Source organism: Phalacrocorax carbo, chromosome 3, assembly GCF_963921805.1.
Source record: "Phalacrocorax carbo chromosome 3, bPhaCar2.1, whole genome shotgun sequence".
In the NCBI taxonomy this organism is placed as follows: domain Eukaryota; kingdom Metazoa; phylum Chordata; class Aves; order Suliformes; family Phalacrocoracidae; genus Phalacrocorax; species Phalacrocorax carbo.
Genome location: NC_087515.1, coordinates 113,593,910 through 113,617,468, shown reverse-complemented (window position 1 = coordinate 113,617,468; position 23,559 = coordinate 113,593,910). Strand labels below are relative to the sequence as shown.

The 23,559-nt window shown below is 39.1% G+C and overlaps 1 protein-coding gene across 3 annotated transcripts in view; it reads left to right on the top strand.

Moving 5' to 3' along the window:
* The window catches only part of ROCK2 (Rho associated coiled-coil containing protein kinase 2), a 113,847-nt gene that overhangs the window by 27,302 nt on the left and 62,986 nt on the right, over positions 1-23,559 (top strand). For all 3 annotated transcript variants that reach the window (XM_064448040.1, XM_064448039.1, XM_064448041.1), the window contains exon 2: positions 15,702-15,783. In XM_064448040.1, coding sequence (XP_064304110.1) covers positions 15,702-15,783 — 82 coding nt within the window. The remainder of the gene's footprint in view (positions 1-15,701; positions 15,784-23,559) is intronic.

The following is a 23,559-nucleotide window of genomic DNA, read 5'->3' as shown; positions in this document are numbered from 1 at the left end:
AAGAGAGCTGCTCAAAATCACAACATGGAAGTGGATCACTAGATTGGATCAGGAGTTTTTCTAGCCTAACTACCCTGTTTCCAGCAATACCAAGTAGCTCAGAAGTGCCTGGGATGGAGTGCAGGAGGAGGACTCGTTCCATTACGTTCTCTCAGCCTGTGGGGACAAAGCAGTTCGGGGGCTCTCCAAGGTAGATGTGGTGTTCTTCTGTCTTGTAACTCTTGACAGCTTTATCTCCCTTGAATCGAATAGCCTTCAGCCCAATGTGAATCTCTTGGCAGCAGAAACATCCTGTGGCAGTAAGTTCTAGCTTAACTCTGATGTGAAAAAACCCCTTCCTTCAGTTTTGAGCCTCTCGCATTTGCCTTCTGTCTTCCTATTAATGGGACCCAGCTAGCCAGTGAGTCACCACATACGTAAGAGACCAGGTTCCAGTTGATAGCCTGTGATACTGTCTGATGTTGTCTCTGCTTATTTTAATTTGTGCTTATCCATCAGGCATCTCTTATGTTAGATTTGACTGCAGTACAAAACAAAACAAAGCCATGATCTTCCACAGCCAGGACTCGGTCTGTGATTGATGACACTGTGATAATACAATTCACGATGAAGTACTGTTTCACAAAATATCCTGTCAGCTCTTCTAACAGCAATGTCTAGCCAAATAATTTGTGGTGTTTCTGGAGTTTTACATGGCACCCTGTCAGTAACTGAGCTCTGGTTGAAACTATTTTCAGCACTGAATAAAAATACCCATCATAGGATAATTTAGGACGCAGGGGACCTGTGGAGGTCTTCTGGTCCAGGCTGCTGACATGCTCTTAAGCAGGTTCAATTAGATAATGTTTCAGAATTAAGTTTTGAAAATCTCCAAATACAGAGGTGCCACATCCTTTTCCAACGTTTGACTGTGGTAGAAAAACATGTTTCCATATAGCCACGTGAAATTTCCCAAGTGGCAACTTGTGTCTTGTGCCCCTTGTCACACCCCTCTGCCACAGGCCTACTGTTGACTCTTGGCCACGATCTTGACCGCCAGGACCCTCAGGTACTTTTCCTCAAAGCCACTGTCTATCCAGTGAGTGCCACTCACTCCTGGTGTGTGGCAGTATCCATCCCACATGTGGGAGTCTGCCTGCGTCTGTGTGCATGAGGCTCCTGTCAGCCCATTTTCCCAGCCTTTCCAGGTCCCTCTAAAGAGCAGCTCTGCCCTCCAGCATAGCAGCTGCTGCCCTTCGTTGTTGTTATTCATGAAGCTGCTGAAGGTACACTCTGTCCCAGCTTTTGGGTCATTAGTAAAAACACTAACCAATATCGGTCCCAGTACCTGTCCTTGGGGAATGCCAGTGGTCACGGGCTGCCAAGTTGGACCTGATACTACTGATCATGATGGTTCTTTGAGCCTGATGGTCCAGCCAGCTGTCCTTCCAACTGATTGTTCGCTTGGCCGATAGGCCTGTGAGATTACTACAGGAATCCATGTTGAATATATTGCTGAAGTTGAGACAAACAGTTGAGACGTATGCTGCTCACTCCTTGGGCACTGAAACAGTCATCTTATTAAAGAATACAGTCAGGTTGATCAGACACAATTTGCTTGTGATCAGTTTATTCAGTTATCTTTTTCTTCATGTATTTGGAAATGGTGTCCAGGGACCTGAAGTTAACTGGAATTCCAGGCCTGTTCTGCAGATCCTCCTTGTAGCCCTTGTTGAAGATGGGCATGACACATGCCCTTTTCCTAACAGGAACCTCCTCCAGTTGCTGTGACATTTCAGAGGTGATAAAGGACAGCCCACATGTACTTTCTTTTGCTGCTGATTTATTCACAGAAACCTTTCTTCTTGCCCTTCATGCCCTTCATACCCTTCCATTGCCAGGGTCTGAACCTGTTGTTGTGTGCAAGGATGTGTATATGTGTGTATATTCCGGTTTTCTAGGGGCAGTGTAATTCTAAGTGCTTCCCAGTTCAAGAGAAACAGGTTTAATCAGTCATTCACATATTTAGCTGCTGTTTTATGCTTGGCACAGGATGTTTTACAACCAAAGCGACATAATGTGTTTATTTTATTATAGTCTTATATGGCACTTGAGTATTTCACAAACATTGATAAGGTGATGTTCTTTCCCCACTGAAGCAAAACTGAGGTGCTGTGTATTAACACAAAAAGTATTTATTGTGGTTTGTCTGTTCAAGCTGCAATAGCTTAGAGTTCTTTCTTCAGTGTCTAGTATTATACAACATTTAGCTTATTTTTAAATACAGTTCCTTCTGATATAACTTGCAGTTGGCACTAAAAGCTTCTGCAAATTGAGTCATAAAGCACACGGTGTAACAGCACCCACAGCACGGACTGGAAGTTACGGCTAAATACACAGATCAGAAGTCAAAAGCTGTTATTTTCCCCAGTTTATGGTCAACTGTGGTAAAAATTTTGAATTTTGTAATTAATTCTTCTGCTAACAATTTCTAAAACAAGGTTCTGCACTTGCCTTGATGTCTTTTAAACCTTAAGTGGATTTCAGCGACTAAACAAGTAACAGTTCTTCCATGACTAAATTAGTTTATTGATGAAGTAGTTGGAAAATCCTTCAGAAGAAATTTTCTGCTCTCTTCTATGGCCCTTTGCATCACCTCCTCTTCAAAGAAAGCCAAAGATCTTCACGAATCCTACCCACAACTTTGAGGAGTTGTTTGTAATGTGAAAGCCCTGACTGATCTTGTAGGTGAAATAGCTAATCAATATAGATTTGTGCACAGAACAAATTTGTTGCTTAGGGATTTGAAAAATGAGTAATTACAGCAGCAGATTGCAATGGGCACTCACTTCCTCAGGCTTTCTGAAGTAAGTCAAAATCTGCAGTGAGGAGGTTCCTGTTAGCCACAGTTCTTTGCTACTGCTTGATTTCATACTTTTTTACAGTAAACAAATGCCTTGTTTAAGGACTGTCTTTATCTTCCACTGGACCAGAAGATTTTGGACTTGTTTATCAAAACTGATTTTAATGGTGCCAACCTGCATGTGCTCAGGTCAGAGGTAATTGTAGTATCACAGAATAATTCAGCTTTGAAGACCTCAGGAGGTCATCTAGGTTCAACCCCTGCTCAAAGCAGCTGCTTAATGTCTATCCCAAGTGTGAATCCAGTGCCTTTTTATACAGGTCAGCCAGTTACGTGGGTCTGATAGGCAGGGAAGGGTTGGTCGTGTGTCCGTCCGTCTTCTGGGGCCCCCCCCCCCCCTTTTTTTTTTTTTCCCGCCTCTTTTCTGGCAGGTATTTCAGGAGCAGGAAGTTCCTCCAAATTATTTCAGAAGGCAAAGACAATGTTAATCTTTTTGTTCTAGAGGAAAACATGGGAGATCAAAGACTTCTGGTTGGACTTGTCAGGAAATCCAGCATGTTCCTTTCCAGTCCTAAAGGCTGAGGCTAGCGACCTGTTAAATACCTTGTTAATATTGGAGTTGGTGAGAAAATGTCAATTCTTTGATGATGCCTAACTATCATGGGTTTTACATATGATGGAATTACTACTCTAGTCAATCCCTAGAAGGATATGTATTGAGTTTCAGCAGAAATTATCCTTAAGTTTCTGTTCTGCTTTAATACCTAGAATGTTACATTAGTAGTTCTGATGTAGGAATTGGAATTGAAATAATATTTAAGTCATTTCACCTATTTAATTATATAATTATTTATATATTATTATAAATATTTTAATATTTGCATATTTTAACATAGTTACATGTAGGCTTATTTTATGGGAAAATGGATTACCTGTTTAGGAGACAAAATTAATAGTGAATTTGACTGCAGTCTAGGGTCATCAGTTTGCTTCTAGGATGCATGTTGGACTGTGGAACAGGGTATTGCAATGTGTTTATTTGAAACTCCAAATGAATATAATGTTATGTATGAAATGGGAATCATGCTATGTGAACACACTGTTCTACTAAAGCAGCCTAAAAAGCATTTCTTCAAACAAATTCCATAAAGTCATTGTTTCCAGTTGTATGCCCTTTTTTGTCAATATTAGAGATCTGTATTAAGGTTGTGAATAGATATAAGTACTTTCAAGAATACCAGTTAGACTTAAAAATAGGGCACTCATATTTCAAGAAAATACTGTATACTAATTAAATGAATTAAATTATTGTAAATAATTTCCTTTATTGTCAAATCCGTTTGTGTGAGAAAGCCATTTTTTAGGGCTGCTTAGCTTTTTTAAATTAAAAAATAGGCTCCTTACCAATCAATAATGCATATATATTATTGCAAAAATAAAAACTTGTTGTCCTGATGTTGATATTCTTTTGCCCTATTTATTTTAGATATCGGTGATTGGTATAAATGGATATGTATTAATTTGTTCAGATTCCATTATTTTTCTGCCAGTGTCATTAGTAAAGTGTCATGTAAAGATAATCTTAAAATAATTGTTTTGTCCATATTACTAGACAATAGACCAAGAGTAGTTTAAGGTTGAACTCATTATTTAAAATTAGTTTTTACCCCATTTGGTTTTTTCCATATCTGTTTAATCCTTCCTGCTGTTTGTTACCTGCAAGCTCCCTTTCTTCCAGCAATCACTTTTACAACTCTGGACTTTTCCAGAAGTTGTCCACAAAACCTGTCTGTGTGTTAATATGTGAGCAGCGGCTAAATGGTAGGACTCTCTCTTTGACTATTTCTGTTTGGCTTGAATTGTTTCTCCCCTGGAGTAGAAACACAATGCCTTTCTCTACTAGCATATGGATCAGTGCATCCTGAGACCTGAGGGATTGGTCTTGATATCTTGATCTTTAAAAAAATAAAAATCCGTCTGTGGCAATAAGCGTTCCGTGTTTCTCCATACTGCATCCAAATTCTTTATTCCAAAGTTAGATGTCATTTTGATTGCTTTGGTTTTATTCATCACTTTAACTGGAAGTCTGGGCTCATGGAATGATGGTGGAGCACAGCACTTGTATTTTAAGAAATATGTAGTGCAGCTGATTAGAATATGCTGATCAAATCTGAAGTTAGGCAGGAGATAATATGACAGGCAGGCTAGTATTTGTTGGGTTAGAAATGTTCTAAAAAGTGATTTTAAGCAGTTGCTGATATTTTTAGACAGGGAGATTTTGTAATCATTTGTTCTGAATCAGAGATTAGAAAAAAAGAAGTACTTCTAGTCATCCATGATTTTAAGGGAGGAGCATGCTAGGTGGTATCTTCATTTTTCCTTTCAAGCCTTGTTTGCAATTCCAGTTAATGTAAAACAGATGGTTAGAATTTTTATTATTTATTCTAATAAGTATTATTTTTTTAGTTATTAGGTTGTGTTCTTGCATCTTATTTATCCAAGACTGCTAAGTAGATAAGTAAAAATATATAATATAATGCAACTGTTTGCATTATATGAAGGAATATATAAGAAATATATTTATCCAAAAAAAAGCTCAGAGTGAAATTGAGGGATAAATGACTCTGATGGTGTAACGAGCGATAGCTAGTTGCTGAAACTAACTTCACAGGCTAAACTCTTTGAAGGTACAAAAAGATAAATAGAATAATTTTCATGATGGAGAAGCAGGACTCTTATTTAATCTGAAACAAGGATGGCCTTGTGGTCAGAACATGATTTTAAGAATGTCTGTTTCCTACATCAACTGCAGATGAGCTCCCTGACCTTTTATCTCTCCCTGGTGTTACCTCTGGTGATTCCTGCAGCTGTAGCCTTTGAAACCCCGGATTAGGAAAAGAGAAAGGAATAAGAAGCTGTGTATTGCATTTGGATTTGTATGAAACAGCAGGTAATTCCACTTTTTCAGGTTGTCAGAGAAACCATTCTAGGCAGAGGTTTGTTTTCGGTGTGTTTGTAGACAGTCTTTTTGCAGTTCTAGTACTTGTACTATTCTGCTTGAGTGCTTGGGAAATCTTCATCTGAACTGACACATAAATGGCTTGCTGCGGGAGAGTAACAGTCAAAATTACCAGACGACTTTTGCTCTCTTGTTAAGGAGCTAAGCTTGCTATTAAAGGCCTTGGATAATTCCAATTAATAGGAAATTATCTCTACTGTTATTTTAACAGGTTTGCAATACTGGGCTTTAGTGCACATTGAATTTTTTTTTTTTTTTTTAAAAAGCAATACGGGTTCTAAAATCAAAGTAGCTGAAGAACCTGGAAATATACAGTGACTTTGGATAAAATCAGTTTATGCTGAACTACTGAATTTTCCATGGCTATAGTGATAACCAGCAAGACATGCAAGACTAGTTTTATTTTATTAAGGCTATTAAGAAAATAGCAACAACTGATTTGGAAGAGAAAATATGTGTTTTTGTAATGGTCAAGTGTCAATACATTGTTTAATAAAACAATGTATTAACGTAATTAATATTTTAGAGACAAGCTGTATATTCACAGCTGCTGGCATACTCCTCTTTCTCAATCATCTCCCTTTGGCTTAATTTACTGCTTTTGTGTGTTTCTTCAACTAATTTATGAAGAGTTTCCAGGTAGGCTTGGAAGGAATTTGAGAGATCCCTAGTAAACTCCTCTTCACAGGGGTGGGATCCACAGCTGGATCTACTCTAGTAAATATTTCTCTAACTTGTGAATCTCTTCTGAAGGTGATTTATTAGCTTCATCGGGTAGGTGTGTTGCATCAGTTCTTCAAAATAGCAACTACTGCTATTTAGATTTCTTTCCTAAACTGTAACCTAAATCTTCACTCCTAATTAAGCTACGTTTTTACGCTGTTTCTGGGGATGTGAGGAAGCATCCATCATCGTCGCTCATAACAGCCTTTTATGTTCCAAAAGAAGTTGTCCTGTCTCCTCTTAGGCTAGCCTTTTTTACGACTGAAGTCTCTGGTCTTGACAGTTTCCCTAGTACAAATGGCATGTCACTTCTCTGCTCTTGTTAACCTCCCTTCAGTTCTTCTCCAGCTTGTATTTTGCAGTCCTCTGTCTAGGGATTCACAAAGCTGGACACAGTATTCTGGCTTAGGCTATAACAATATCAGCAAATGATTTCTGATCTATATTTACAGAAGAACATTACTTCGCTGTGTGGTCTTACACAATGAACCTCCTGTTTATGCATCCTAGATGGGACTTCTAGTCTGCTATAACCTTGCGTCTTTTTCTATTATCTTCCTGTTTACTCATTCCCATTTTCATGTTCTTTGCATTTAATTTCTTCCAAAACCATACGCTGGTGAGGATTTTTCCCCCTCTTTTTTGTGCTTATTATTAGAGTTGCGTCTGATTGGATTTTTTTTCCAGATTTTTTCCTTCATTTTTGAGATAATTTTAAATGCAATAAAAAGCATGGTGTCATTTGCTGATTGTTATCTGTTCTTAATAGATAGGTTTCTTATTCTGTTGCTTTACTGAGGTAATGAAAATATTCTGTAGAACTAGAACAGGACAAACCCAGGGGAATTTCTTTTTGTCACATTTCTCCAAATCCTGATAATTACCTTGTGGACATTTTCTCCATTATATCCTATACAGTATTTTTTTACTTTGCTAATGAGAATGGTGAGTCTTGAGTTTTATTCCTATGTTAAGATGCTTTGCTTTGTTGATTACATCATGTATTCTGACAGAAATTGGTTATATGACACTGTTCTATTTTTGAGAAGAATACAAAGAAGCTTAAACCATGGATCTTGCATGTTAATCTTCTAGGTATTTACAGATTGATTAATGTCTTGTTCTAACTCTCCCCAAGTATTCTGATCTGTAATTTGGGAAGCCGTCCCCCTGTTAATGGCTGTGCTTTGATTTGCCCTCTTCAGTCCTGATGACCTCTCCTGTTCTCAAAGTTGTCAAAGAAAATTGATCTAGACAGTCTCCTTAAATATCTTACAGTGAATTTCAGTTGATCTTGCGGTCCTCAGCATATTTCTTCATGTATGGTGATTTTCATTAGGATTTTTTTTTTGTTCTTATCCTTTGTAAATATGTCCAGATATGCAACATTAAAAAAAAAAGAGTTGAAGAAAGCATTGAAAACTTACGCCTTCTGCACATCCTTTGCCTTTCTTAACTCTTAATGGACTTTTGATCATTCTTATATAAAAGTACCTTCCCTTCTTTCCACTTGTGCCTTGTAAATTGCACCTTCTTATACGCCTTTGCCTTTCTGATCTTTATTTACATGCTTTTTCTGTTCCATAGTGTTTTTTCCTTAATATTGTTCTTGTTGCATCTTGAACAAGATGCAACATTTTCATCTGTATGAAATAAATTCAGATTCTGAATTGTTATTCTTTTGTTAGTATTTAAGGATGAAGCTATTTTTGCTCTATTATCATGCTGTGGAGCATGCTCCATTACAGTGGAGCAGTTTGACACCATGCCTTTCAAATAGCAAGGTAAAGTGTATAAAACCATTAAAATACTCATGTAGAATATAGCACATGAGATGATGGTCCTTTAGGAGTATTGCTTGTATGATGAAGAAAAATTTGCATTTATTTAATAGTAGACAAGGTTAAAATAATTTCAGTCATTTAAATAATGTCAATATTTGTTTACCTCCATCTACAGAAATCAGATTGCAAGTAAAACCTGTTGTTAAGTATTTACATACTTATTTGTGGACAGCAGCTGCATTTAGGTTTCTAAACTGTTCATACTCAATACTGCTAAAACTTAAATCTCTTAGTTAATGTAGAACTGTTAAAGAACAACTGTAATAGGAAGACCTCCCAACAGTACATATTGGCTGCATTATCATGCCCTGAATTATTCCATCACATACTTGTTATGCTTAAGTAAGTGCAAAAATGAATTGCAACATATCCTAATGATCACTGAGCAGCAGGGTAAGCTTGGGAAAATGGTACATTTGCCTTGCATATGACCTTTCAGTTGTTTTTCACATTGTATGCTTTTACTGTGAGCTGTTAGCCTTATATCCAAAGGTAGCTTCAATGATAGGGAAAGAAGTAATCGCTCAGGAAAGACCAGAATTACTTAAGGATCTGTTTGGCATATGGAAGAATATAATGGGAATTTAATCCTGGTGAAGTCATTAGATGTTCAGTTCCTGTGTGCATAGGTTTAGGAAGCTCTGTTTTAAAAAGCATGTAGGTCAAGTTAGAAAAGTGTAATCTGAAGTTACAGACTTTTGTGTCTTTACTTTCCACTGCAGCATTTGGTTTTCTGATGTGTAATGGTTTAGGGAACTTTTCATAGAATCACGGAATGGTTTGGTTTGGAAGGGACCTTGAAGGATCATGTAGTCCAACCCCTCATATTTCACTAGATCAGGCTTCTTATGTTTTTCAGTTATTGCAGGATTATGAATTATTTCCTGTGGGTACTAAGGAAGCAACTGATACCTCTTCTGTTCAGACATCTTACTTCTTGGTCTTCAGTTTTACTTTTTTCTGATTGTGAAAGTGAGAAATAAATCATAGCCAAAGCTGTTGTGACATCCTGTGGAGTTTACGTGTACGTATCAATGTTAGATGGGTTCAAACAGCTATTTTAATTTCAGAAATTTGTATCAGAACAGCATGGCTTAATTTGGTGAGGACTTCAGTATCCTACTGCATGGAATTAACATTGAGTTGTGTATTTAGAAGCTACCATTATTTTTCCCTGTTACTGCCCTTTTTGTCAGAGAGAAGAACGTAAACATTTAGTTCCTATATCTCCTGAACCTCTGATGCCTGTTTTTTCTTCAGTTCATTCAGGTCTGTAACAGTGCAAGTTGCTTGCTGGGAAAGCCCCACTCCTTGTTGTTACCTGAGGTGGTCGCTGCTGCCAGAGTGGCCAGGAACTCTTCTGGTGTAGGAAGGTGTTGCAAAAGTATCTAGTTTGGACTTCTCTCTTGGAAAACAGTCTGTGGAGAATGCTTTAGAATGTTTGCTGTGAGCAAAAGGCTTTTTTAATGGGTGCAGAGCTGACTTTGCCAACAGCGCATTTGTTTGGAAGCTGCTATTTTTAGGACTGTTAGCTGCTGAGCCTTTTGTAATAGCAGAAAGAGGAAGCGAACAGTGAAATCACTTTAATAACATATTTCCTGGTTGAAGTGACTTATCTGTGAGGCCTAGACAGAGGAGATGTCATTTCCTGGATTACTTCTCTTCAGTTTGAACGGTCTGTTTTACTGTGTAATCTTTTGACCCAGCTTCTTAATTGTAGCACAATTTTCGTGTTAAGTAATGTAAACTAGGCCTCCTAATGAAAATGTAAAGCTTTAAGGAAACACCTTTTAACAAAATGCTAATGTGCAAGACAAGTCTTTCATAAACTACGTGTTGATATGAACTTGAAATTCCTTACCTTAAAATTATATTCAAGGGCTTAAAATACTGTCTTTAAAAGACTGTGATAATAAAGTTTGTTCACAGGGATAAAAACAAAAAATTGACACTCTTTCTGTTCCCTGTGTTGCTGATATTAATCACCTCCCTTTGACACCAACTGTAGCTGACTGTCCTCAAGAGTTAGGACACTTCCAAATAGTTAAGAATAGGCAGTGGCACTGTTCTCAAATTTCTGTTCATTAATAGCTACTTGTGAAAATTGTTACCAGAAGTCCGTGAAAAGGGGAAAGAAAGAGCTAATAAAAAAATCAGCTGCAAATATGGTTCTTAGTTTTTATAGCCCACAAAAAGGCTGTGGAACTGGAATTACACAGGGGGAAAAAAAGTGACATCTGAAATGATAATATGCATCTCAGTTTAAATTGGAAGTTGTTTTTGGCCTTGTAACCCAACTTTACTAAAATAACTGTTGGGGATTTTAACTGTTCTTTTCCCTGACTTCATGCATAAGATGTAAGTAGAGCACGCTATAAATGTTTTACTTGGTCAACCTCTGAAATATCTTTGCATGAAAAGCATTAAAATATCGGGTGACCTCGCCTCTCTCTTCCCCACCCCTCCACCCCCCCCAGCCCTCCCAAAATATGAAGAACAAAAATATGCTTCACTGATTTGTGTTAGCACAGAGTACTTTTACATCTCCCTTAAAATGTCTGCCCAGTTGTTAGTGATCATTAAAATATTGTTTCAATAGCAATGAAAGAAGAATGTAAAAGAAGTGATAAATCAGGTATTAGAACGTGAAGAGAGAAATAGAGTAAGAAGGTGCTCAGAGCTCTGGAGAACTGGTTTTTATTTTTGAATCTGTGCAGTAGAAACAAGAACTGTAATTCAGAATTAAAATGCTCCAGACCAATTCTGAAACTCTAGTTTCATTAAGGGATTCTAAAGAGTAAGACAGATTCTTGATTTGATACTGTAAACTACAGTCATAAGTTCATGCAATGATATTGCAAATATATTAATGAAAGTGTAGCTTCAAGTCCTATTTGATGTTGGAGTTAGGTGTTGTGTGTAGACTGGCAGCTAATTGGAATTGAGACTTCATTGTGCTAGGTAAAATGATAAAAGATGGTCCAGCTGTTCTCCATCAGGGCATTCAGAATGGTTCTCTACATGTCACAAAGTGAAGACCCATATTTCTGCTGACACACTGTGCAACAGAATGAGATATCCTTTTTTGGAAGGCGGTGTTTGCTAAATAAAGAGTCTGGTATTACAGATCTATTACGTTATTTTGCAGGAAATCACCTCAAGTCAGAGTACTTTCCGTTGGTTTTGTCCAGGTTATTGGGCAGTTCCTGTGCAATTCATGCAGTGACTAATCCATAAGAATTTAACAACTTTGTTACTTTGGTTTAGTTTTATTGTATCTTTTGTAAAAATGTCATCAAATTTAAGAATAAGTACTTAAGTCTTTTGTCCCTCTGAAATATGAGTACGATGTCCTGGTGCATCACTCCTTTATCCTTAATAGGTCTTGCAGGAACAGTTATTGTCAAGGCTGAAATAATGCCTGTAAATACTGTTCTGAAAGAAACTTAACGATTGATATTGTGTCGTCTTTATTGCTTTTATTTTATTGCAACCCTTTTTGCTTATTAACACTGTTTTACGTTTGGTTTTGTAAGGAGGTTCTAAAATGAGATGTGTAAGACCTTCATGACAGTTACATTACATAGATTCAATGGTAAAATTCTACCTTTTCTCTGTGCGGCAGAGAAATATTTTAGGAAATGTTTTAGGTGTTAAATCACAGAATGGTTGAGGTTGGCAAGGACCTCTTGAGATTATCTAGTCCAACCCCCTGCGCAATGCAGGGTCAGCTAGAGTAGGTTGCCCAGGACTGCGTCCGGTCAGGTTTTTAATATCTCCACTGACGGAGACTCCACAACCTATCTGGGCAACCTGTTCCAGTGCTTGACCACCCTCACAGGAAAAAAAAATCTTGTGTTCAGATGGGATTTCATACATTTTACCTTGTGCCCATTGTCTCTTGTCCTGCCAGTGAGCACTACCTTCATTCCCTCCTGTCAGGTACTTCTACACATTGATGAGATCCCCTGCCCTGAATCTTCTCCAGGCTAAAGAGTCGCAGCTCTCTGAACCTTTCCTCTTACGAGAAATACTCTAGTGCCTTTGTTGGCCCTTTGCTGGACTCGCTCCATTAAGTCTCTGCCTTTCTTGGTTTGGAGAGACAAGAAGCAGACACTGCACTCCAGGTGTGGTCTTACCAGTGCTGAGGAGAAAGGATCACCTCCCTTTACCTGCTGGCAATGCTTTCCCTAACGCAGCCCAGGATACTGTTGGCCTTTTTTTTACTGTAAGGGTGCATTGCTGGGTCCTGGTCAGCTTGTTGTCTACCAGGACCCTCAGGTCCTTCTTTGCAAACCTGCTTTCCAGCTTGTCAGGCCCCAGCCTGTACCTGGTGCCTGGGGTTGTATCTCCCCAGATGCAGGACTTGGCATTTCTCCTTGCTGAACTTTGTGATATTCCTCTCTGTCTGCCTCTCCAGCGTGTTGAGGTCCCTTTGAATAGCAGCACAATCCTCTGGTGTGTCAGCCACCCACTCCCAGATTTGTATTTTCTGCAGGTATAATGAAGATGTTAAACAGTACTGGTCCCAGTGCTGAGTGCTGGGGTGCACTACTAGTGACTGGCCTCCAACTGGAGTTTGTGCCACTGATCACAATCTTCTGGGCCTAGTCTTTCAGCAAGCTTTTAATCCACTCAATTTGTCTAACCCGTACTTTGTCAGCTTGTCTATGAGGGTGTTATGGAAGATGGTATCAAAAGTCTTAACCAACATCAAGATAAACAGTATCCATTGCGCTCTCCTTGTACACCACTCACCTCATCATAGAAGGCTATCAGCTTGTCAAGCACGATTGCTGCTTCATTAATCCATGCTGACTACTCCCAGTCACCTTCTTGTCCTTTGCGTGTTTGGAAATGGTTTTCAGGAGCACTTTCTCCATCACCTTCACAGTGATCAAAGTGAGGCTGGGCCACTTGCAGTTCTCTGAATCTTCCTTTTGCCCTTCTTGAAGATAGGAGTGATGTTTGCACTTTTCCAGTCTTCAAGAACCTGTCCCTGTTGCCATTACCTTTCAGAGACTGAGAGTGGCCTCTCAATGACACCAGCCGGCTCCCTCAGCATTTGGGGATGCATCCCATCAGGGCCCATGGACGTCCATATGTCCAGTTTAAGTACTCCTGGTCCTGGAGTACTTGGTCCTGGCATCTGGTCCACCTCCACCAATTGTAAGTCTTCCTAGCTCCAGACTTCCTCTCTGGTCTGAGATGCCTGGGATTCCTGAAGGCTGGTCTTACCAGTGAAAACAGAGGCAAAGGCAGCATTGAATGCCTTGGCCTTTGCATGTCCTTTGTCACTGGCTCCCTTGCCCCATTCAGCAACAGGCCAGCATATTCTCTAGCCTTCCTTTTGCTGCTTACGTACTTGTAGAACCCTTTAGTAATGCCCTTCACATCCTTCACCAGATTCACCTCCAAGTGAGCCCTGGCTTTCTTAATCTCTGCCTCCGCACAATGAGACAGCAGTTGTCCTTCTTATGAGTCACTTGCACCTTCTTCCACCTCTTGTGCGATTCCTTTTCATGTGAGGAGCTCCTTACTCATCCATGCAGGCCTCCTGCTGCCTTTGCTTGATTTCCGGATGGACCTTTTTGAGTTTTCACCTTTTTTGAAGTCTTATGCAAGGTGTTAATGCATCTGTAAGGCTCTGATGTTTTATAATAGTTGTCAAATATAATAAATGTAATCCTCTTGTAACAGATGATCCTAGTGAGATGCTAATTATGTTCTCTATCAATTTAAAACTAATAGTAAGGGATGATTGTATTCTGTGGCCTTTAGTAGAGGGACATAATCTGTGCAGGAAATCACACAAACACGCCTGGGGTTATTCTTCCCCAGATGCAGGACCTGGCATTTCCCCTTGTTGAACTTGGTGATATTCTTCTCTGTCTGCTTCTCTAGCCTGTCAAGAATGCCTTTGAATGGGCATTTCTTGAGCAAGTCCCTATGGCCTAATGACTGCTACTGGTACTTCCCAAGACACTTTTTTGTTAGGAGGCAAAAAAAAAAAAGGGGGGTGGGGGGGGGAGAGGGAGGCAATCGAGTATCTTAATTTTGAAAATGTGCTTAATCACTAATGTTTTTTGTGGTGAAAGATGACATCTCCACAGGTGAAGTAGTCTTATTTGTGTGTGTGCGTATTTAGGAAAGTCTGGCATTCAAAATATATTTAATAATCTTGGGCTTTGCCTTTACCTCTGTGCAGGTAGACGTTATTAGGATGAGTATAATAACTTTAGTGAGATTTGCAACAGAAATGATCCCTTCCCAGAGACATTAAGAAAAAAATGTAAAATCAACAAGTTCTTAGCTATAGCCTCAGAAGACTGAAAAACTGTCTGGTTCTGTTGGCTGCCTCTTAATGTGATGTGGTCTCTGACAAATCTCTGTGATGTTCTGTCAAGGCTCAAAAATCTGAAGAAACAGTCTCAGGATTTTGTTCTTAAAGCAATGAACAAAACTACTAGTTTAGGCAGAACACTGGAAATGCTGAGTATGAATGGAGTCTCTGGCTCTTTGAAGAGTAATTTTTTAAGAGTTTCTAGGCTGCTGAAAGGTGGAATTGAGTTAAGTCTTGTAACGGGTATTTAAAGTGCTATTTTTAGTTTAGATTTTGGTGATCTCATCCCTTGCCATGTTAAGAGGTCTCAATTGTTTTCTAAGGAGGCATTGATAATTGGTAGCAGAACGGCATGTAGAGCCCTGGCTTGTCTTCTGTTGAGTCACTTAGAAAAAGTAATCTAGTCTTGTGAGCCTGAATTATGTGGTGAATTGTCGTCTTAAGTTTACATCACATCTTGCTTCCAAGAAGAAAGATGTGCATTTGGTTTTTCAATATCCAGAATGGAGAGGTAGAGAGAATGTGATCAAAGCAATAATATGGGTAATAAATATGTAAAGTTTTTCAATATGCAGGAAAAGTGTAATGGAAATCAGGAAAACCAGATTGAACTGAGTATCTTAAATCAGTGTTTAATGAGTAAGATTGCTTACTGGTTAAGATTAAAACTACTACAGTTTGAAGTCCCAGTGCCACTAATCAGTGGTAATGTATCTGTACTGTTTATAGGCCAACTTGGAGCCGCTTAGTGTGCGTTAGCTCCTTCGCGGTGACTAGTTTATAAACATACTTGAGAGCTTGTTTGATTTGCCTACTAGGAATGTAATGCATGCTTGAATAATACGTATAGTCAGTCGTAGTGTAGTAGTTTTAAGAAAGTTGTTGATTATGATTTTAGAATTCAGTTAACTTGTTTTTATTTCTTTTCAGGATGGCTTGAATTCTTTGGTCCTTGATCTGGATTATCCAGCACTGAGGAAGAACAAGAACATTGATAATTTCTTAAATAGATGTAAGTTACAAGTGGCCCTTAAACAATGACATTGTTGTGATCTCAGTCACAGGAACCTGGGTGGTCAGAAATGCATTGCTGATTTGCATTTTACTAATTTTTTGTAACTCTGAGCTGCTTCTATATTCAGAAGGCTATGGAGGACCATTTGTTACAAAAAAGTTTCATTTTGGGGAGTCATTGTATTGCTGAAAATATGTTGGAAAATACCAGTTGTAGATTGTAATTTTTCCAGCTAGAGATGGAAAAATCCTTTTATGTTATCTTTTATCTTAAGTATGTGCTGCGATGTAATTTGCAAAGCATATCCCAGTTATTATTCTTTAGGTATTAATTACTCAAAATGCCAACATTGTATATAGAGTCTTAGTTAATCTGATCTAACAGCAAAGCCTTCTGTGGATTTTTAAAACTAAATTATTGTACCTTGATATCTGTTGGTGCATTTTTGAACCTTTGTGTAAATGTTTGTGATTTTTCCCGAATTAATTGTAGACAGGATTTTGGAGTTTATTGTGCGTCTGAAAATATAACACTGTTAACATCAGTTAGGTGTATTTTGTCTTTTTAAAGTGTTTTCTATCCGTGTATATAAACACATTTTTTTTCTTCTTTGTAAAAATAGTGGATTACTTGCTTTAAAATGTTGAGTAAACCTTCTTGGAACAACTGTGCTTTGTAGTGAGCTTATTTTGAGACTTCCTTTTTTTCCTAAAAAACTTCTCTGTTGCATATGTTGAGGTTACTGCAGATGCAGTCTTATCAGCCACTCCTCTCTTGATTCTTTACTGGTAACATTTACGTGTATCTGCACTCTCTTGCTCTGGGACTTCTTTGAATACCCACTCATGCTTCTCAGTTGTATGGTGGCTGGTGTAGTCATCTGTGGTGAGTTCTTACGTTTGGAATTCAGTGCTGCTCCGTGAGGTTTAGCGGAGCCCCATAGCTCAACATAGAGCTTTACAGTTGCCAGTAAAGTCTTGTTTGGAGAAGTCACTGAAAAAAAGAATGAATAAGAAACAGCAGATCAGGAAGAAGAAGCATACCTTGGGATTTTTTTCGGTTTGAGTTCAAAGGAATTCAAGCAGATATTTATGACAAAAAAAGGGTCAGGAACAGAGTTTGAAGTAAGGTTGTTACCTGCAACTGTGCATTTTAAGTGTGATGGGAGGAAAAAGCCCTACCTATGGCAAATACAAAAATGACATAAATGACAGTATCAGTAACTTTTATGAGCTGTTCAGATTTGCCTTTACTATTTTATTAGTAGGACAAAATTAAAAACCTTTTTCTAATCGGAAGACTAGTATCTTCTGGTATCTGCCTTTTAAAAATAGCCACTATGGGGAGACAATTTAACCTTGGGAACAGATTTTTGGGTTTTTTTTTTTGGCAGCCCCTGAACATTATTGCTGTCTGTCTTCCCTTTTCTGAAGGCTGTTGATCTTTCTCCTAGTCTAGCTTCTCTCCCATTGTTGTAGTAAATGCTGTTAAGCATCTTATGTGGCCTGCAGGCTATCACCAATGGCAGAAAACAAAAAACATACTTTGGTTCACAATTTTATTACCGCTTTTTTTTTTTAAATCAGCTGTCAGTTTACAGTTGAAATAGCCAGGTACTACTTAAAGAAAATTGAGGTGTGTTACAAAAAAAATTCACAGTAGTTAAGTTTTCAGGGGTGCCCTTCATCCTTAACTGTTGAACTTTATAAAAAAAGCATGTATGAGCTGACTATTTTGGCTCACACAATGTGAGGCCATGCATCTCTTTCAAGAATCACCCATGTAATTTCTCCTGTTTCCATACTGCCTAGGAGGGAATGAAAAATAGTGCTACATATCTTCTCTGATTTACACTTTATTAAAAAAAAAGAAAATTTCTGAAATGAGAATTTTATAAGCATTTGCAGCTGGTAATATTTTGGCATCACAACTGAAAGAATCAGTCCAGCCACACTGATTTGTTTCAAAGTCCTTTCTGACGCAGGTGCTTGTGTGGTTTGTTATGAACCAGATTGGGGAACTGAGCAGAATTAATGCAAAGAGTGGGGTGGTTGGTTTGTTTTATTTCTTTTTGTTAAAACTAGTCAGGCAAAAGAAAAGCAAAGACCAGTTTCTGATTTTTCATATCGCTTCACTGATATGTGTGAAGAGCAAAGGGAGCTGCTTGGGTCTCCAAGGAGGACAGTTGGCTTCTTACTGGCACTGCCATTTTATACCATTTAAAGTTGCTGAATCCAGATCTTCTGTCTTTTTGGAAACTCTTCTGAGGGTAGCGAGTATCAGTGGAAAGGCATACATATGCTTGCTGAAGCCTCTCACTAACATGAACTTGGAAGAAGAGTTGGGAATAGTACTAAGAGTTTATGGAGCGGTAAGTTGTTGCTCTCTTAGGTTAGGGAACAGTGAGTTCTTGTCTCTTCTGATTTGTCTCGGCATCTGAAGAGCTGTAGCAAATGCCGAGATAAGAATTATTGTTGAAAGGTTCTGACGCTCTGATGAGCGGGTCTGTGCCGGGGCCTGGAGCCTGCATCCCTCCTCAAGGCAACCGCAGAGAGTTGGTGGGGCCATCGTGTGAGTTTGCATTCTGTAGTGCAGAGTGAAGCAGCTGAGGCGGAGTCGTCGCTTACGATTGTTTTTAATCCATATTACACAAATCTTCAAAAATTGTGGAGAAGGCTGCAGTAATCATCACGCTTTCAGTCAATTTAATTGCTTAATTTTTCTACAGTAACACTTTGGGAAGGAAGGGGTTTTTTTCTACCATATTCCCGGGGGTTTGAATACACCCCACTTCAGACTTACTGCAAATCATTGCTAATCAGGTTAATGTTTTATTAATAGCTTATTTTAATTTAAAAATGAACCCCTTTGCATCTCAGCTGAGACATTAATTGATATTTGGCTCAACTCATAGTTTCAAGCTGAAAATCAAATGTTTTAATTCATTTCACAAAGGTACAATGTATTAATTGCCCGTACCGTTTGGTATATCCTGTTTCTGTGACCACTCTGCAGAAGCAGCCTCTTTGTGTGTTTACTATGCAAGAAACTTCTTCATTGCCTGCTTTCCCTTACTATTCTGACTTCTTACAACTTTCTCTGAGGCACTGAACCAAAGTAGAGCATGTATCATACGAGGCACATAAGTATCTCATATAAAAGTACAACCATTCCTTTTCAGTCTTCTGTATTGCTTTAAGCAACTGTTAGGATTCTGGTTAAATTGCTGCTTCTTTGGAATATTCATGGGACAGGAGAGCATAATGTAACATCGAATTACCAAAACGACGAGAGGAATCTCATAGTCCTCTGAGAGCAAAAAGTATCTTGCTTATTTTAGGAAAGAAACTTGAGCTTTCTGCCATGGGCTTGGTATAACACATCTTTCTTGGTCTTTTAGTCTTCTGTCATCTAGACTGTGACAGCAGGTTGAGTAAATCCTTTCAAGACACTTTTTATGCCTCCTAAGATTTGCCAAGCGTTGAAATGTGTCTTAGTGGCTTGTGCCTTTTTTGGTGGTCCCCCATGCAAGTACTACATAGTCTGTTAGCTGCTTTAACTTTTGGGAGCAGAAGGTTAAATAATTATCAACAGTTTCAAGCAATGGTTAAAAATATTTAATCATTTATAATCTTATCAGGAATAGAAGGGCATGAAGAATTGTTTTTGTGGAAGTCCAAACGGCAGCACAGGGTGTGGTGCCATCAGCAGGCCTGGTACAATCCAGAAGCTTTGACTCCCGTGATCAGTCACTTCCTATGCATTATCCAGTATCACTCAAAAATTGGAAACCTCTATTGTTAATACCATTTGCTGATGTTTTGGAGGTTGGCAAACTTTTAGAGTGTAATGGCAATGGACGTCTTTATAGTAGAAGGAACTTCTAGAACAGGTGTGTCACCCCTGCACTAGCTTTGCTAACCCCCTGAATAAACTTCCTGGAAAGTCGCTTTTGCCATTTTCCTCTCCAAGCAGACGCTGCTTACTTAGGTGATTTATCTGTTCAGATGAACTTCTTGCAAAAGTAACGAGTTCTGGTTCCTTCCCTTATGTTTTGTTACGTCACTTGAAGTTGCTGAATCATGTGCCAGCCACGCAGTTACCAACAGAAATGTGTTATTTGGTGTGGTGTTAATGCCTATCATGACTGTAATTCTCTGAGCTCCATACTTCCTGTCAGGGACACAGACGAAATGTCAGATGCCAAGAAGAATCTTACAAATTTAGTGCACTGTAGATCTTACATTACATTACATTGAGTTAAAGAGCTAATTGCCATCTGGATTTTTTTTCTTGGCTTCTTTAAGCCACTCCTTGCCTGTTGTTGCAGTCACCTCTGCAGGTTAGGCTCCAGTTCCATTCTTAATGATAATTGTTCTGGTAAGAGTATGAAATAAGCCACTTTTCCCAAGCAGAGCATGAATTAGAGCCACAGTGTTTAAGACAGAATGTCTTACATGTATAAACAAGTTAGATGTTGGTGTTACTAACCGCTTTTCCATTTGGGTACTTGGTAGATACAGAGCAATTCAGTTCTGCCGTCAGGCTTACTTTCACTAAGCCAGGGATGTGTCTTCTGCAGGTCAGAGGACTGCTGCTTTCTGTTTCCCAATCTTCTGCTTCTTTCATCTATGCAAGACAAAATACTTCTTGTGTTCCCCTTTCTTTTCTCAGGAGGGGGAAATGCCAGCCTGTCTGAAGCTACGCCTTGTAGTTTCTGCTGCTTCTGCAAGGTCTACAGCAGCTTCTTGTTTCTCGCACACCTTTGACCAGATATCATATATGCACTTCTAATAACTGTTGTGCATTTTGTTTGTTTTTGGGTGGGCCTGGGATTGCAGCACTTCCTGGCTGTAGTTCAGTTTAACTTCTGGCTAGACTTTTGCCTAGGGCAGCAACTTTTGACTTAATGTACTCCGTAGCAGCACTCATTGACTGACTGTGCCTGGTCTGTGGGGATAGAATTGCACTCCCTTGCATTTTTGTTCCTCATATACACACACCCCAGAACTGCCTGGCACATTTTCTTTTTAACTGGTAAGAAAATAACCTGGATATTAACTTCTTCCGCACCCTCCCACCTCTCAAGAGCAGGGAAGCTTGGCTTTATCATCCTCCCCACCCCCCTTTACTCTTCTAGTCAGGTATTTAGTCCGTTTTCACAAGCACTTGTAACCTTCAGCCACATTATTGCTGCCAGCTGTCAGTGACTGATCCAAACACTCTGCCCTTTCAGAAAGCGGAGCTTCATTTGTTTAAAGGTTATAGTGCCATTTTCAGGTAGTAAAGCAAAAGCTGTCTTTAAACCTCTTGCTGCCTGGCATTCCTGGTCCTTCCTATGTTACAGAAGAAACCTGAGTCACAAGTGATGGCATTCTTATATTTTAGGACTTACGCTCAAATGTCACAATATTTTTCTATTGTATTCTGAGGCTGGGCAGTCTTCCTTTAAACCTAACATTTTTCTTTTGCTGGGGCTTCTTGCTGCTGCAAATTCATGAGACTGTACAATGCAGTCTGTGCTATCCATGCATACAGATACCACAGATGTACAAACTCATCTATGTGAAACCTTCTGAAAATTCAGTCCTCCAATAACAGGAAAGAGTTGGAAAGGTCTCCTGCACCTTGAATTACATCATGCTATGTGATATATGAACTAAATCATATGATCCAGCATGTTGCAATTATGACATTGCTTCACGGTTTCTCTGAGCTTGCCTCTTGCAGCCTATTTTTTGGTTCAGGTTAGTTCCATGCTTTGATTATCTGTTCTATATCTGTTAAATTTTATGACAAAATAGATGGTCCATCTATCCGATGGATACCTCCACAATACCTGCATCCCTAGATGATTATTTTTTACTAAAATTATTAAATCTTTTAGTAGAGTAAGTAGGATTTCTCCATCCTCAGCATTTCACAGGGATGTTAAAACTGGTAACTCCTCAGTTGGTATCTCCTTTGCTTACTTCATAAATTTTGCAGGTTTTCATTGCTTAACTGCCATGTTTAATGCTTAAACAGTTTCACTGGAGCTGTATTAAAATTGTTTAAAATTTCTGTGTTATATTTTGAAGTGAGTTGCCTACCAATAATGGAACTATGTAAAACTATACCCTACTCTTTCAACATGTTTAAATCCCTGCCATCTCATCTCGTACATCTGAAAACGTTTGAAACACCTCAGCAACATTTGAAAATAAATTCATGTAATTCCCCTCCCTTGTGAGATGTAACACTGTGTTCAAACATGTATTTGTGCATTTTCTCTGACTGATATTCTTTCTCTACTGCTTCTTCCTGTGAATTTGCATTTGACTTCTTTGTCTTGTGCCAAAGCTTCTGATTTGCAGTTAAGTAAGCTTCCAAGCACAGTCTTCCCTTCTCAAACTGCAGAATTAGTTCACATAATGAACAGAATAATAAACTTGGTGTGGGAGAAGCACTGTTGCTGTCCTATGCTTCCTGCCTAGATTCACTGTAGAAAGCAGCCTCAGCATTTTCCTAACTGCTTTTCCTGTTCACACTCTGGATTATTCCACAGTCTTATTGGTCCACTGAATGTAGCTGATTTGTCTGCTTCTGAGGTGGTTATTGCCTCTGTCCCTACAACTTTACTAGCAGACTCTTTTTCCCTCATTATTAACCTCTACCCTCCCCTCCCTTAAATCTCTTCCCTTCCTCTTCACACCTTATCTTTTCCTCAGAAGAAATTTTTAGTTGCGCTTTTGTGTTTCAAAGGTTAGGAAGGACCTCTGGAAGTCAACTGGTCCAACTCTCTGCTCAAAGCCAAACCAGTTTTGATGTTAGATCAGGTTGTTCAGATCCTTGTGCAGTTGAATTTAGAAAATTTCCAAAGACAGGTTTTGCAGCTCTGCTGGGCAGTCTGCTCCATTCCCCAATTCTAGGGATTATTTTCCTCCAAAGTAGGATTTCCAATGTTCCAACTTGCTGTTGCCTCTTGTCCTTTCACTTTGTATCTCTCTAAAGTAAAAACTCCTTTCAACTTCTGTTGAGGCCAAGCATTTAGGCTTCCTTAAGTTGAACAGTTCCAATTCTCTCAGCTTCTCAATGAGCATCATGTGGTCCCACTCTCTAAACATCTCGGTGGCCTTCCATTAGGCTAGGGAATTTTTTGATATTTTTCTTGCACTGAGGAGCCCAAAACTAGATATAGCATTCCAGATGTGGTCCCACAAGTGACAGAGGGGGAAAATCACTTCCCTCAACCTGCTAGCTGTGCATTTACCAACACAGCCATGTATGCAGTTGGTGCACAGGCTTGCTGCTCATTCCTCTTTGTTCATCTTGTCCAACTGGGCTCTCAGGTCCTGTTTCTCAAGGTGCCTTCTAGCTGGTGAGCACCATCCTGTACTGTTGCGTGGTGTCGTTCCATCCCAGGTACAGGAATCTTCATTTGCCTTTGAATTTTGTGAGGTTCCTGTCAGCTCATTTACTCATCCTGCCTGGGTCCCTCGAAGGAGCAGCCCTGCCCTCCAGTGTATTGACTTCGGACTTTGAACCACTGACCATGACTCCAGCAAGTTTTCCAGCCGATTTCTCTCTTCAGTCTGTGTCAGCATGGTTTGCCTATGAAGATGCTTTGAGATGCTGTGTTGAAATTGATGCTATGGTCAAGGAAAGGAGACGTGTACTTCTCTCCCCTTGTCCATCAAGACAGACATCTCCTCATAGAGAGCGGTCAGGTTAATGAAACAGTTTATCCTTCTTGGATCTGTTCTGGCTGTTCCCATCCTTTCTTATCTGTCA